At 48.7% G+C, this 14,613-nt stretch overlaps 1 protein-coding gene across 2 annotated transcripts in view; it reads left to right on the top strand.

Annotated features, from left to right (window-relative positions):
* The window catches only part of RNF38 (ring finger protein 38), a 1,177,976-nt gene that overhangs the window by 975,108 nt on the left and 188,255 nt on the right, over positions 1-14,613 (top strand). For both annotated transcript variants that reach the window (XM_069630459.1, XM_069630460.1), the window contains one exon: positions 1,948-2,032. In XM_069630459.1, coding sequence (XP_069486560.1) covers positions 1,948-2,032 — 85 coding nt within the window. The remainder of the gene's footprint in view (positions 1-1,947; positions 2,033-14,613) is intronic.

Here is a 14,613-nt window from a genome sequence, read left to right on the forward strand (position 1 = left end):
CAAAATAAAAAAATAGCAAGGTCCACTTCAGAGATTTGCAGTTTAAGACTTTCAACCTCACAAACCGAAAGCTCAGTGCTTTCAATACAAGCCCTGGTTCTCTGCCACGGTTCACTAGGAGACACCCTTCTCCTAAATGTCTACAATAGGACCATCTACCAACTTTTCATCACCTTGTCCGATTCCAATAACTTAAGAATTTCAGGATAACAATTCCTTTAAATCTGGTTGCTTCAACCTGACCTTACCCTAGATGGAATTCACATGTCCTCCAACTCCCAGAAGCAGTGTGAGCGGGAACGGTCAGGAGCGGTGTTCCACTACTTTCATTTTTTTCTGTTTACCATGCCTCTACTTTTTATGACCATATTCACCATTCTATACAGAGGATCTCTCCATTCAGGTCCCTGTGCAAGTGTAAAGTTGTAATAGGAGCCTTAGTTACTAGTCACAGAGACTATTGCAATGCCCGGCTGCAACACCTTGTCACATGTTGCACTATGCTTCCACCTACCATCTGCCCTGCTGAGACCACAGTTACACTACTTATTACGGTACACTTCTACCAATGCCCAGAAGGCAAGTTGTTGATACTGCTTATGGCCCATCTTCTTTCTCCACAGTGGGTGCATTCCCCACACCCACCCTACCATAGTTGAATTTAAGATGCTTAGTCCTGTAAAGTTTGCTTAAGCTCGCTTGCATATTTCTGTGGGTAATCTGAATAGCAGTGCAGAAAAAGCACAGCCAAAAAAGTTTTAAAAATAACGTCTTTGATCTTGTTACTGGACTCTGATAAAAATCATGAAACATAGTTGCCCCGTCAGACAAGGTCCTATCCTTCAAAGCACATATATACCCTTAACAGGTATCCTCATTGATAATTGTAGAAATGTCTTTCTTTGATTGCTGCATACTCGAAGTCGCCATTGATTTCATTTGGCAAGCTATTGGGCAATGAAGGACTGTTTTGATATGCTTCATATTCACCTCCTGTTTGAGAGCCCAACTCTCAGTGGGATCTGAACATAGTACTAGTTTAGCAAATGCACAAACCCATAGAGGCTTTGACTAACTATGATGTGGCCTATTTTGCTAAAAACCTGACTTGCATATGCTGTCAGACCCTCCCAGGGCATCATTATACTTTGTTGTCGGGTCCCCAAGCAGTTGTGCAGGAGAGAGGACACTCTGTAAATTAAACAAAATAACGTTCTTATTCATTCTACTTCTGTTCCAACTGGCGTTTTCTCTGGCTCAAAACCCACCCTTTCATCCCTACATGCCTATGCTGCTCTCCAGCCTTATGGTGTAGCATAAACAAAAACTATGTAACAAGTGATGGTTAGTTTTGCACAAACGTTTTGCACAAGTGGATATGGCATGCGGAGCACCATTGTAAAGATTCCAAAGTGGCTACAGTCTATTAGAGTTGCTTTCTAGGTGTACATGCTGGTAAAGTAATTGCCAAATATCTTAAAGGGGGAGAGCAAGGACTGGAATGAAGGAATACATCTTTTTATCATGAAGATATTCCTTTTCCCACCCCAGAATTTACTTCTTCTAAGCCGTTCAAAAGTTACTTTTAATAAGTAAGTAAAGTGGTTTTATATTGCGCCTTTCCGCCAGTGGTGGCCTTGCTCTGCATGGCTCTGTATAAAAGCAGGGCACAAAAGACAGCCTAATTTAATTTGATAGTGATGCCTTGAAGTTGAACTACTCTGGTCATTTCTGTATCTGTGTTTTTAAGACTTGTAAAAATGCCATGTGTCTTGGTTTGCTTTGTGTTTATTTGGGAAGGATTCTATATTCTTTCTCTATTCATTGTAGGGCGCTAACAATTTTTTTCTTGTGAGCGAGTCACATAGAGTAAGATGTACTGGAAACCAAAATATACCTTGTGGTCATTGAGCAAAGTAAATACATGTTGTTTGATTACTTCGACAGATCAATGTTTCCAGTACCACCTACGGTTGGTCCAACATTCAGTTTTGAATTGGACGTAGAAGATGGAGAAGTTGAAAACTATGAGGTGAATATTAATGTTTTGTAAAATCGTTCTCTTTATGATTTCGTTTTTAAAGCATGGACAGCATACATTAGACATCCAATGGTAAGCACTTCAACATTGTCTCTGGTCAAGACCTTACATGTACAGTGTTATACATGACTCATAATATGTTACTTCTATGTATATTTCCAAAGTTGTAACTGATGAAAATAAAATATTGTCTCACAGTGAAATCTTCTAACAGCAACTGGTGAAGACGTTGTTTGCACAATTGATGGCTTTTTTATCCATTTGATTGGAAGTTAACATTTTAACTACTTGCCAATCACTCTTGCTTCAGGAAAGACAAATGATTTTTAAAAATAGAATTCTAGGATTCTAAAAGCAGTAGAAAGGCACTTTCTGGTGCTTTGCTAGTTACATTCTCAAAAGCATGCTTCTGTAAATACATATTTTCAATCTAGAGCAGTTCAAAGCATGGTACTTAAATGTTTGGCTTTATCCATGCTTAGTCCTTTGTCTTTTTAGATCAAGCTGTAAATATGTTCTAAAATATAGGGAAGGGGTTTTTAAGTTCGTTTCTGAATTTTGTTAAAATGTCACTGGATTTGTATAATTTGAGGAACTCATTTCCCCTCAGGCAACGTTGAATACTTAGATAAACTTTGATGGAGTCCTTGCACAGTTTCCCATATTTTGTGATTACAATTAATTTTGGTAATTTGCCTAGAAACATTTAAGTTGTCAGGTACTGGTGCAATGCAAAGAAAGGTGCTTTGGGATTGGTGTGAGCCTAATTTCTAATGGGCTCCCTCCCCCGCCCCCACCCCAGGGATTCTTCATCTATGATATACATATCCCAGCACCAGCTGCTCTCCTACAGAAACCTTTCCACTGCCAGGGGGTGCAGTGCGGATCCGCCAGACGTGTCGACGTGCTCCGCGCCAGACATGTCATCCGGGCCACCAAATATCATGTGCCCCGCCTCTTGGCCATAGTTCCTTTTTTGCTGCGCCCCTCTGCTCGCTCCTAGGAGCACCGCTCTTTGTTTTGTTTGTATACCAAATGTGTTACTACGTCACTTGTTTTCGTCACTATGCCGAATCTGTTTGTGTTCGCGTTTCAAACCCTGAGTGGATTGTGGGTGTTGGATGTCTTGTGTCGGACCTGCACTGCATATGTCTTTACTGCCGTGGTGAAGGCATTTGTGCGTCATACCAATCGATGCACCTGAAGGCGCTTAGAGAACCTGAAGCAAAACTTGTCACCTTCTTCCACAAGGAGAAAGGTGATAAGCGAACACGTTCCGAGGTCGCCGCATGCAGACCGGGCCACTGTCGAACGGTCCTTGGTCAGAAAGGACAAGAGAAGCACCGCAAGAGGTTGATATCATCCGGCAGTTCTTCGCGGCATCACTCTTCTTCGTCTTTGAAGAAGAGGAGCCACCACTCCAAGAAGGGCTGTGAGGAAGAGGCCCACAAGTACCTTTTCCTACCCAATCCTCTACTCCAAAGGAATGGGAGGTATTCTGAATGAAGATGCTAGACATCTTCAGCAAGGCCCCAGCCCTGATGCCAGCAGTCATGGCATCAGCCTTGGCGGCTTTGGCCGCTGTGGCTTTGACCAAGCCAACTGATCCCATCGCACTTGGGAGAGCCAGCAGGGAATCTGGCAGGAGTCTCGATAAGATTGCGCCAAAGGGCACACAGTTACATCTTCAGAATTCGGTTCCATGGCCTATGGTGCTGGTTCAGCAGTGCAGTCAGCGCCTGAGTTGCAGTGGCAATGTGCTCGTCTTGGAAGCAAGACGCAGAGCAGCCCAGGTTTGAATTCCGGGTCCGCTCGTAGAAACCTCTTCAGTATTAAGCATGTTATAAAAAACCAATTAGAATTATAAAAAGGTTAGAGGACATTTATGATGAGTGGGGATCCTGTCCCTTTTGGCTAGAGCCCTTCCAACCCAGCAAACTGAGAGACTCCCCAAAGGAGTTTATGGTGACTTGGTGGACCTGGCAGCCTACTTGAACCTTGCCAGAAGTAGACAGGATCCCTACTGCAACACCTGGCAAACCGCAGGCAGTTTTCCAGTTGCATAATGGCATAGGTAGTCTACACCTTCACATCCGAAGGTGCAGTATGACCTGACCGACATTTTGGACTTTGCTGCCTTCAATTAGGCAGTGATGGAACTGTGGGCAAAACTGGCATCTGTACCAACGGTGGACTGTGACCGGACTAAAAAGCCCTCCTTGTTTCTTTCTGCATATACCTCCCCGGAGAGTTTGGTGGTGTATGCCACTATGGTAAACCTTAAGGCCACCTCATTTCTGCCTTTGCCCCCTGATGGGGAGAGCAAAAGTCTGGACAAATGGTACAGGAAGATTTTCAGCTCTTCGAGCATGGGTTTCCTATGCCTCCACCCCCCTCTTGTGCCTTGGCCAAATTTTCTTTTGGCCTGTGGTCAGTGATGGCCGAGGCAGCTGAGCACATTGCTAAGGGGGAGAGGCGAGATGGGTTTCAAGATGAGAAAGGAAGTCTCCCGACAGATTTTGCAGTCTGGACGCCACAGACTGTCACAAGGACAATGGCCACCAGCACATTTTTGCTAATTTTTTCCTGGCTAAGGACGTCAGAATTTGTGACTGACGTCCAAGAGAAAACTCCTGGACTTGCCTTTCGATGACGTGAACTTGAGTTTCAAGCCTCTAAGGCGGCCACCAAGTCAGTGGGGCTAGTGGTGTAGCAACAGTGGCCCACGAGCCTGGCGGGCAGGAGATTTCAACCCTTAGCCACTTTTGCCCAGAGAGGTAGAGGCCAAGCACCATCGGGCAGGCAAGGACAACGTTGTCCCTAAAGTGGTAGGGGCCGAGGTGCACCTAGAAGAGATGCTGCCTTCCACCTCCACTGTGCCCTCCACAGCCCCTGGCGCAAGGCCGCCCAGAAGTGGACTTTCATAATATCCCCTGTGGCAGGCAGGATATTCCTGTTTGACGAGGAATGTAAAAGTGCCACCTTGGATGTTTGAGCGTTACAGGTCGTCGAGCAGGGATACGGCCCCCCATTTGCTCCCCGCCCTCCAGACCCACACCGCCATGCCACTAAAGCACTCCTGCTGGAGGAGATCCTTCAGCTTCTGGCAAAGTGGGACATGTAAATGGTACCCTGCTCAGAACAAGGCAGGGGTTGGTACTCAATTTCTGGAGCCGAAGGAGGATGGAGGTACAAGACCTATCTTGGATCTGCGGCTTCTGAACTTGTACTTATGCATGAACAAGTTCAAGATGGTCACTCTAGCCCAGATACTCCAGTGCCTGGACTTGAAGAACTGGCTAGTCTCCCTGGATCACCAGGATGCCTGCTTCTGTGTGGCTATCCATAAGAAGCACAGGAAGTACCTGAGGTTCAAAGTAGGGAACTGTCATTTACAGTCCTCCCTTTCAGCTCTCTTCTGCACCCAGGGTTTCCAACAAGCTGCTAGCAGCAGTAGTGGCGGCTTGTCTCATGAGGGAAGGCATTCATGTCTTTCCCTAACTGGATGACTAATTCGTCCAAGTCCACTCATCAAATCTAGCGTCAGGACATCTGTACTGGTTGTGCAGCCTATTGAACAGTTCGGGCTTCTGAATTTGAAGAAGTCTCAGGTTTCCATGTCCCAGTCCCTCCAATGTATTGGTGCAGTCTTGGACTCTCGCCTGGGTTGGGGTTTCCCACCCAAAGACAGAGTGGCAAACATCTTCAAAGATGGTCCAGGTTTTCCCGCCTCAGATAGCAGTTCCAGCCTCGGCTTTTCGGCGCTTGCTGGGTGTCTCTGGCAGCATTCATCTTTGTAGTGCCAGAGGCCTGACGGCGCAAGAGATGTCTACAGTGGCTTCTGATCTCACAGTTATCTCAATTTTCATAGACTAACTTCGGACCACCTTCAGGTCTTGGAGTGAGTGTCTGGAGACTTGCTATGGCGGTCCCTGAAGGGCAACCTCCTGAAGGGGGTTGCTTTTTCGTCAACCTTGGCCATAAGGACGGGCTGAGGCACTCAGCTCCATGACCTTACGGTGAGCAAACTATGGTCCCCATCAGAGTACCAAGAGCACTGGTCGCCTTGTGTGAAGGGCAAAATGGTACTGGTACTGACACTAATGGACAATACTGCAGCCATGCATTACCTCAACAAGGGGGGTGCTCTTGCCTCTGCTGAAAAGCAATGTGATAGTGGTTCTGTGCTCTGGAGAACAGCAGGACTCCGATTGCGCCCAGTGTGGCCGGCAAGAATACTATTCCAGCAGTAGCACTGAGCAGACAATAGTGTGCTTCCCACGATTGGGAGCTCTGCCAGGAAGTTCTGGAGGAGAATTTCTCGAACTGGGGTACTCCCAGGTGGACCTCTTTGCTTCCTGTGTCAAGCGGAAGTGCAGATGTTCTGCTCCAGGGAATTTCCTCGGCAGGGAGCTTTGGGGGATGCCCCGATAGTCAAAAAGGATTTCAACCTGCTCTATGCGTTCCGGCCGATCCCTGTCATTCCACTGGTACTCGTACATCTCGTCACCGTTCCTCCATCCTTGTGGGCATCCCCCAACATGGGGACGGTACCGGAACTTTTGACAGCGAAAAATTGAGCTTCCCCTTTAAATTTAGTATAGCATGTTGGGACGTACCCTCGGGCGCCTCTCCTCAGTCCCTTTTTCCACATGGACGGTGTCGGACCTGGCAGCCAGTGCAGAGACTTTAACTTTTTATTGCTCCCCTTCATTCTTTTTCAGTCTTTTACCTCCCTTCGGTGCCTCTCCTCCCTTGGCGCATGTCGGCTTAAGGAGGACTCATGAGATGTGCCTCATGCGACCGCTCGTTCCCAGCCTCAGACCCCCATGGACTCTGTCTTGAGTGCCTGCGGCCCGATCACCACTGGGACGCGTGTGCGACCTGCAGCGCCCTTGGTCACAAGGCATTGAAGAATTGGTTGTCGTGCTGGAGGGAGATCTTCCACACTTCTCCCCAGCCGCAACTTAAGGGCTTTGTCTCTGGGACTTCTTGTCAAGTCAAGGTAGACCCTATATTCAGCATGGCTCTACAGCGTGGCAATTCCTTCCAGGAGGTTACCACAGACAAGGGTTCCTCGGATTTAGGTTCTGGCAGGCCTGTGGCCTTTAAGGCTACCGGCTCCCAAGTCGAGGAGCTCAGGTGCCCTACTGGGCTGTCCTTGAAAGAGCGGTCAAGTGCGTCCTCTTCTTCAACCCCAATGGGTAAAGGATTGTTGGGTGCAAGAGTCAGTCCTCGGCACGGCCACTGGCGCAGGTGGCAAGGGCACCCTGCCCACCGGAGTTCGCTCCAAGGTCTTTAGTAAGGGCGTTACGACTATCTGCCAGCGGGCCGAGTGCTCATCGCCTACCAGAGTTAGCTGAGGTCGATGCTTCCGCTTCGGGTGCAAGACATAAGCTGGATCATCCCATGTCTGAGGCCTCTCATGGCTCAGGGCCATCGTGCTCCCCCACCCAGGGCGTGGCGCAATGCTTCAAAATGGCAGAGAGGCACGTGGCGTAGCCTGCCAGTCCAGTGGCAATTTTGGATCCTGCTGTGCTATTGCCCATTGAATGGGCCTTGCAGGAAGATCCCTGTTCCCTTCCCTCTGGAATTGGCAGCAGACGGTATGGTACAGGCATCTCATCTCATCAGGGGTTCATCTACCCATCCCAGCCTTACTGCTACACACCGCAGGTGCCTCAGCGCTTTGACCAAGAGTGGAGACCCAGATCCTTGGAGGGCCTGGCCCCTAGGGATCCGGCAGCTAGCGAGGACTGCTTCTTCGAGCGGTTCCTCTTCCTCATGCATTCCCTTCATATGGCGAGGCTCCTGAAAGGTATAGTGAAGGTGATCCCGCAGGTGGTGCCTCCCAGACCTCCTCCTCTTTGTCCTCTGCCTGTTTCTCCAGCGCCACCAGTTCCAGTGCCGGTCCCGCCCTTGGTTCAAGCCCTACCAGTCGTTCAGACCACTCCAGCTCCTCCTGTACCACCAACGCCTTCCCCTCAACAGCCGTTGCACCTGTCTGCGGCTCCAGACGTAGGGAGGACCCCAAAGGCACCTGCGTCCAAGGCCCAGACTCCCCCCTCAGTGTATAAAAAGTGGGCATGGGGGGGGGGGGCGATGACGCCCGGGACGATGAACCCTCAGTATCCCTTAAGACCTTTCATGACTGCCGACTGGCGGTGTTCTTGGGGGTTCCTCTGTCCAAGAAAGCTCCCCTGTAGTCGAGAGTGCTAGCAGAGGTTTTGGGCAAGCGCACCACGACCCGGTCTGGCATCCCTCTTCAGAAGGATGTCCTGCAGGCTGGCAAGAAAGGTCTGGGAGAAGTCCAGGGCCAATGCCCATTTGAACAAGAAGCTGGACAGCAGGTTGATTGATAGACAGGGAGCCAATCCTCCTAGCCTCTCACCGGCAGCCGCTTTCTTCAATGGTGGCTGCGGCCTCCCTATATTCAAAACCATCGTCTTCGTCGTCTTCCTCCACAGGATCCACCTCCAGTTGTCTTTCAAAGGAGGACAAGGTCCTCGAGTCTTTGGGCAAACGTTCTGTCCTTTCAGCACAGCATCTGCTACAAGGCAACTCTGACGCCCTTTTGGCTGCGGCTAACCAGAAGCTGTGGCGGGAGCTCGGGGAGTTTCTGCCTGACCTCCCTTCGGTGAGGCAAGCCTCCTTCAAGGCTGGTCTGGCACATGCCCGGGCCGTTGCGCAGGATCTCATGAAGTCTTCAATCTCCCACATCGACACAGCCAGCGGGGGGCTGTGCCTGGGTGTCAAGATGAGGACGATGTGGATGCATGCCACTAAGATTTCATCTGACATGCAAGAGTGGATCCTAGATCTGCCCTTTTGAGGGCATGGACCTCTTTCATTCCTCAACCAATGACGAGTTGACGAAGAAGAAAACCTCCACTCAAACCGCGAGGTCCTTGGCCATCCTGACAAAGCCAGGGCAGAGGTCCGTCTCAGGGCAGGACTGAATTCAAACCCTGCGCTTTCACCGTCTTCAAGGTGTTCTGGGACTGCGGTACGCGGGTGCCTGACAGGTCGCCCAGCAACAACAGGAGGAGGAAGAAGCACTTTGTGTGGGTTTTTCCACTCCCCCGCCTCCGACACCAAGAAAGAGTGATGTCCCGGTCGGTCAACACAGCTCTCCAGTGGGGGGCCGACAGGCTCTTTTCCAGGACAGCTGGAAGCATCTTTTCTAAAAATCCATGGATCGTATACATAGTCTCCACAGACTTCAGTCTTCCTCTTCCTCTACCATCCTGTCCTCCTCTTCATCAGATTAGGTCCCCAGCTCTTTTATGGGAGGTCCTTTCACTCTTAGAGATGCAGGCGGTATAACCAGTTCCTCAATCAGACAAGAGCTCCGGCTTCTACTCCAGGATTTTTTATTTTTTACTTTTCTTTATTGAAGCACTTGACATTACACAACACAGCACAGTAGGGTACCTTTTACAGTGTCATTGAAGAAGAGTGAATGGCAGAGTATAGAAACAAGTCTTACACACTTAAGTAGGCCAAAAAAGAATATGCAGAGGGTGGGTCAGCCTGGTTCCCCTATCTAGGACACAGTCTCAGGCGGACAGTTTAAGTTGCCTGCGGCAACAGAGTCCTGCCTGCACTTGTCGCTGAGTGCAAGAAATACAGTCTAAGGGGGTTCCAAATGTCTCTTGGTCGTGATTCAGGTGGTTGCATATGTGCCCAGCGCTCCTCCTTGTCCTTAGCCCATGTTACATCCTTCAGCCAATGATCTCTGTTGGGAGCATGAGCACCTGCCCAACGCCAAAAAATACAGCACTTGGCCAGAAGAAGACAGAGCCATACAAATCTGCTGACCATTCCAGGAGATGAATTCGGAATGTGAAACAGGCAGAGCAATGGAGCCAGGAGGACATTTTGGACAATGTTGCACACACATCTCCCCAAAAGGTCACAAGCTGCGGGCAGTCCCACAGCATATGGAAGTATCCAGCATAAGGAAGACCACAGCGTGGACATGCTCCAACACCTTCATTTGAAAACATGCAAATTCTATTTGGAGTGTAGTGGTATCGGTGCAGCACTTTTTGGGTCTGTACCCACATGTCAGACCAGAGATCATCGGTTCTATCCAGTTGGAGATCCATTGCCTATTTACCTCGTGTTTTGTGATGTACTGCACCCAAACATGCTTGAATTAAGTGGTATAGGGAAGACACTCTGCTACGACTGTTGCTTGCTGTCGACGCGAACCGCAGTAGTGCGCAGTTCTCGGGTTTAGCTGGGAAGCAGCACCACAATTTCTTACATGCCTTGCGCAGGCCTGCATACTGCAACCATTGGGAGGACGTGCCCTGTGTAAGACCTTGGATGTCAGGGGTTTGAATGAAGTTATCTTCCGGGTATAATGATCCCAGTGTGTGAAATCCATGTTGTGCCCATGTCGCCGGCACTACAGGGTCGGCATGGGACACAATTCCATAGAGGGAAGTCCTCATGAAATGGGGCATGTACATCAATTGCCCTCTGGATTTTGCGCCAGGCCAGCGCTGTAACGCTAACAGGGTCAAAACAGCAATCCTCGGCAAACACTCCAGGGAAGACCAATGAACGCAGGTCCCTGCTTCCTTCCGAGTGTCTTTCTAACAGTATATGAGGAGGAGGCAGGTTATCACTAAACCAAAGAGCTGCATACTGTGTCTGTGCTGCTATCCAGTCCAACTTGAATTTGGGGGCAGCAAACCCACCCCTGTCAAATGGTTGCATTGGTGTGTCCCACTTCAGTCGTACCGCTTCAGAGTGCGGGCCACAAAGGTATATTAAGCAAGAGATATAGTAGTTTAGGAAGGACTGTCATTTTAAGAAGCGCAATTTTACCTGCTATTGTGATAGCCCAGCCAGCAAGCTTAGCTCGCAGTTGAGTCGTATACGTGTTGTAGTTGCAGACATACAGCGTGGGGCTATGTCTGGTTACCATCACGCCAAGGTAGCGTATAGTCGTCGGAGCCCATTGGAACCCCTGCAGGTCCGTAGGAGGGGAAGTGATGTCTGTTGGTGGGAACAGCTCAGATTTACTACAACTCACCTCAAAGGATCCCTCCTGGCCAAGGCCCTCGATATTGACAATATTATCACCACCAACAATCTTTATTTATAAGACTTTATAGCTATCTCGGAAACATGGCTGCACCCAGCCGCTGGCCCTATCCTCTGTTAGGTAAGATTTGCACAGAACTGGTAAATCTTTCTGACCTGGGTCAACCCCAGAACTTTTTGCTTTACTAGTGGGATATTTTTCCTTAATGCCTCAGTGATTGGGAACCTTTTTCCACACTCACAGAATCTTTAACTCTTTTTATGGGTGTCATTTTATTTACTCTCCATAGTGTCTTTTTAAAGTTATCCTCTTTAACAAATGATTGGCAATAAGTGCCTATTGTTGCTGAGTTTCCCTAGTGGCTCCCCTTTTAACTTTCTTTGGCTAACCTTGAGTGAACTACCGTTCCCAAGGGTAGAAAGTATCTTTGGATCCCTTTTACATTTTATTCTGTGGAGCCAGCACACCCCACCTTATGTGGAGTGCTGGGGAGATACAGTGTATCCCCTTTCATATTAAAACTCTAACAATTATGTTACAGTGACAAGCTTACCTTCAATGGCAGTAATATCTTGTATTAATTTGGTGCACCTTTACAGTGGGCTGTGTTCACAGCTGCAGTGCAGGCACCTAAAGGTGCTCATTTTCCCAAAATGGCCCGTTTATTTTTTTTTTGTGCCATTTTAGTGTTTCTTGTCGTTTCTTGTTCCTTCCCCCGACATCCAGGGCAGGAAATATCTTTGTGTGATTTTTATCTTCGGCAGACGTCCCCTGGACTCACCGCCCAGGCTCCAGTATGTGAGAGCAGGAAGCGAGGGAGGAGTCCAAAACTCCACAGCCCTTTGTCTTACTCTTTGCCTGAATGGGGACAAATCCCAGTGGGGGGGGCTGGCTGACAACCAGACCGCCCCTTCTTGGAAAATGCAGGGAGAGAATGCAGAGGTTGTGCTGTAGTTCCTGATAAATACTGCGAACCTGGAAGCTGAAGAGACGTAGACCACTGGAACTGAAACCAAAGAGGATGACGAAGGAAAAGCAGCAGAGACCATTTCCAGCGACTGGAGAGCCTGCTGTGTAATGTGAGCCTGCTATGCCCTTCCTTCCAATCGGCGTGGGGGCTCTGAAAACGACGGCCGACCCAGAGCCTGGTGAGACCCACTAGACCCAAGAAGACCTGCATTTTGAGCCATCCCACGCGTTGCTGCGACCTTGCGTTGCTGCAATACCCCAATACCTCGAGCCACTATACGGTGCACGGTCGTCCGAACTCCGAATCTCGCTGAAGCTTCGTGGGCATTCTGGTGGATCTCCAGAGACACAAATCGAGTGTGAAAAGTTCCCTCAACAGAGTGCTGGACCTTTGTAATGACGAGAATTCAACTACGATGTTCTGTCTTCTGTGCTCCTTGAAAAGGTGCCAAATCCGCTGAGCCACATTCAGCCACGAAGGAAACCTGGCCTAGAGCCTTCTTCCTCGGTTCCTGTTGCAGAGTCCCTTGCAAGGTCCTGTTTTCAGTCAGAACGGCAAGGAATCCACTTACCTGGTTTTGGCTGCAGATCCTGAAGTAGTCCTGCTGCAAAATCTTCTTCAATGCTTAGGTACTGTGTTGGCTTGGTTATGTACTTACCTTAAGTCTCTTAGGATTTCTTTGTAGCTGTGGGATGTTTTCTGTGATGGGGAGGCCTCTCATCCAGTGCACCCAGTCCCACTGCTAGAATCCTGCTAGGGTGTCTTCTGTGAAGCCCCTGGACCCTCTTCTAACTCAGAAGTAAAGTACTCACCTGTTTGCCCAATCTTCCTAAGGAACTCTGACTTTTGCTACTAAAGATCCTATCCTGACACTGCCTGTTGGTCACTAGTCCTAGTGACACAGCTTCTGCCACTGAGAACTCTCATGCTCCAAGAATAAGGGAAATACTTTTAAGGGATTGGGACTTTTGCATAGAAAAGAAAATAAGTGTGACCCTGTTGCTACACCATACGTTCCAGACCGAAGCACCTGCAGACCCCGTTGCCACCACGATTCGAGCATGGAATATGATTTTGAACCCAGTGCAAGGGAATTGCCCATATTACAAATGGCTACCCCTACGCCAATTCCCAGGTCTCTCCCCTGCGCACGATCACCATTTTATCCAGCATTGGGAAGCCCTGGGATACCGAGCACTCACAGACCTTTACCCTGATGGTAAATTAATCACCCTCCAAACATGGAGACCCGGGCACTCTAACTCAGCGCTTGAGCTACTACAATATTTTAGGCTAAGAGCGGCGGTCCGGGCGATGTGGCCGTCGTACCCTAATGAACCCCCAGACTCACCCGAACTCCAGTACATAGCAAACTCCACAGGCTGTAGGGGTATAGTGTCCTCCTTTTATAAAATGCAGCTAACGAAGCGAGAAAACACGTCCCTCAAACCACGAAGCCTGGGCCAAAGAGATGGAAATAGAAATCACAGACGACATGTGGTTTAACATGTGCGCGCACACGCGCAGACTCTCCCTTAATGCTAGATTCTGCTGTATACAATATAAACTACTCAACAGACTCTTACACACCGCTCAGAGTGGTGAATTTTACACGCTCCCCTACCCACAGGTGCCCGAAATGCAGTTCTGAAGAAGTGGATCATATGCACATGTTTTGGTCCTGCACTGCGCTGAGTGCGTTCTGGCTGGAAGTAATGAATGCGCTCACAGAAATAATAGGGTCCCCAGTAGACCCCGACCCGCTGGCCCTGCTGTTCGGGATATGGTCTGGTGCAAATGCTAAAAAAATGTCCAGATTCTTAAATGTATGTGCTATTGTTGCTAAAAGATGCATTCTGCAAGGTTGGAAACGCTGCTCTCCCACCACCTTTGAAATGTGGCTGAAGGCCCTCACCTGGGTGCAGACATGTGAGGAGGAGTATATTGGATCCTTGTCCACGCCATCTCGTCCAAAAAATGTGTGGACTGAATTCTGCACATACCTGAACAATAGAGAGGAGGTTGATTGGGGCCCCGCTCCCCCGCCGGATCGGCCGAGCACATTGCCATAAGCACTAGACTCCTTGCCTCCTTTGGAGCTGTCAATACCCCCCCTCATCCTAGAACCATCTCCAATTCATGATGTAATTCCCAACTGTGCTATTGTGAATGTTTTTTGTATCGCCGTGCAAATGTACTATACCTGTCTTCACTTTCTGCCAATAAACAGAAGGTTACAAAAAAAAGAAAATAAGTGTTTAAAAATTACTTACTTGTAAAGAGTTAGTTGGTAACTGTAACTCTAAGAGTGAACAGTTACAAAGGTTCTTACTTACCTTGGATGTGTGATGCACTATTCTTGAAGGTATATTACTCTCCTGTGATTAGGTTGTGTCTCTTCCCAAAAGTAAAGTATTGGTTTCACCAGATTATTCCTGCAGGGTAATTGTATGAGTGTCCTCCAACTGTTGGTATCCCCAGATAAGTCCTTTGAGGATAATTGTATGAGTGTCCCCAAACTGGGTCTTGCTTCCCCTGACT

The sequence above is a fragment of the Ambystoma mexicanum genome, chromosome 6q (genome assembly GCF_040938575.1).
Source record: "Ambystoma mexicanum isolate Mex_15411 chromosome 6q, UKY_AmexF1_1, whole genome shotgun sequence".
NCBI lineage: Eukaryota > Metazoa > Chordata > Amphibia > Caudata > Ambystomatidae > Ambystoma > Ambystoma mexicanum.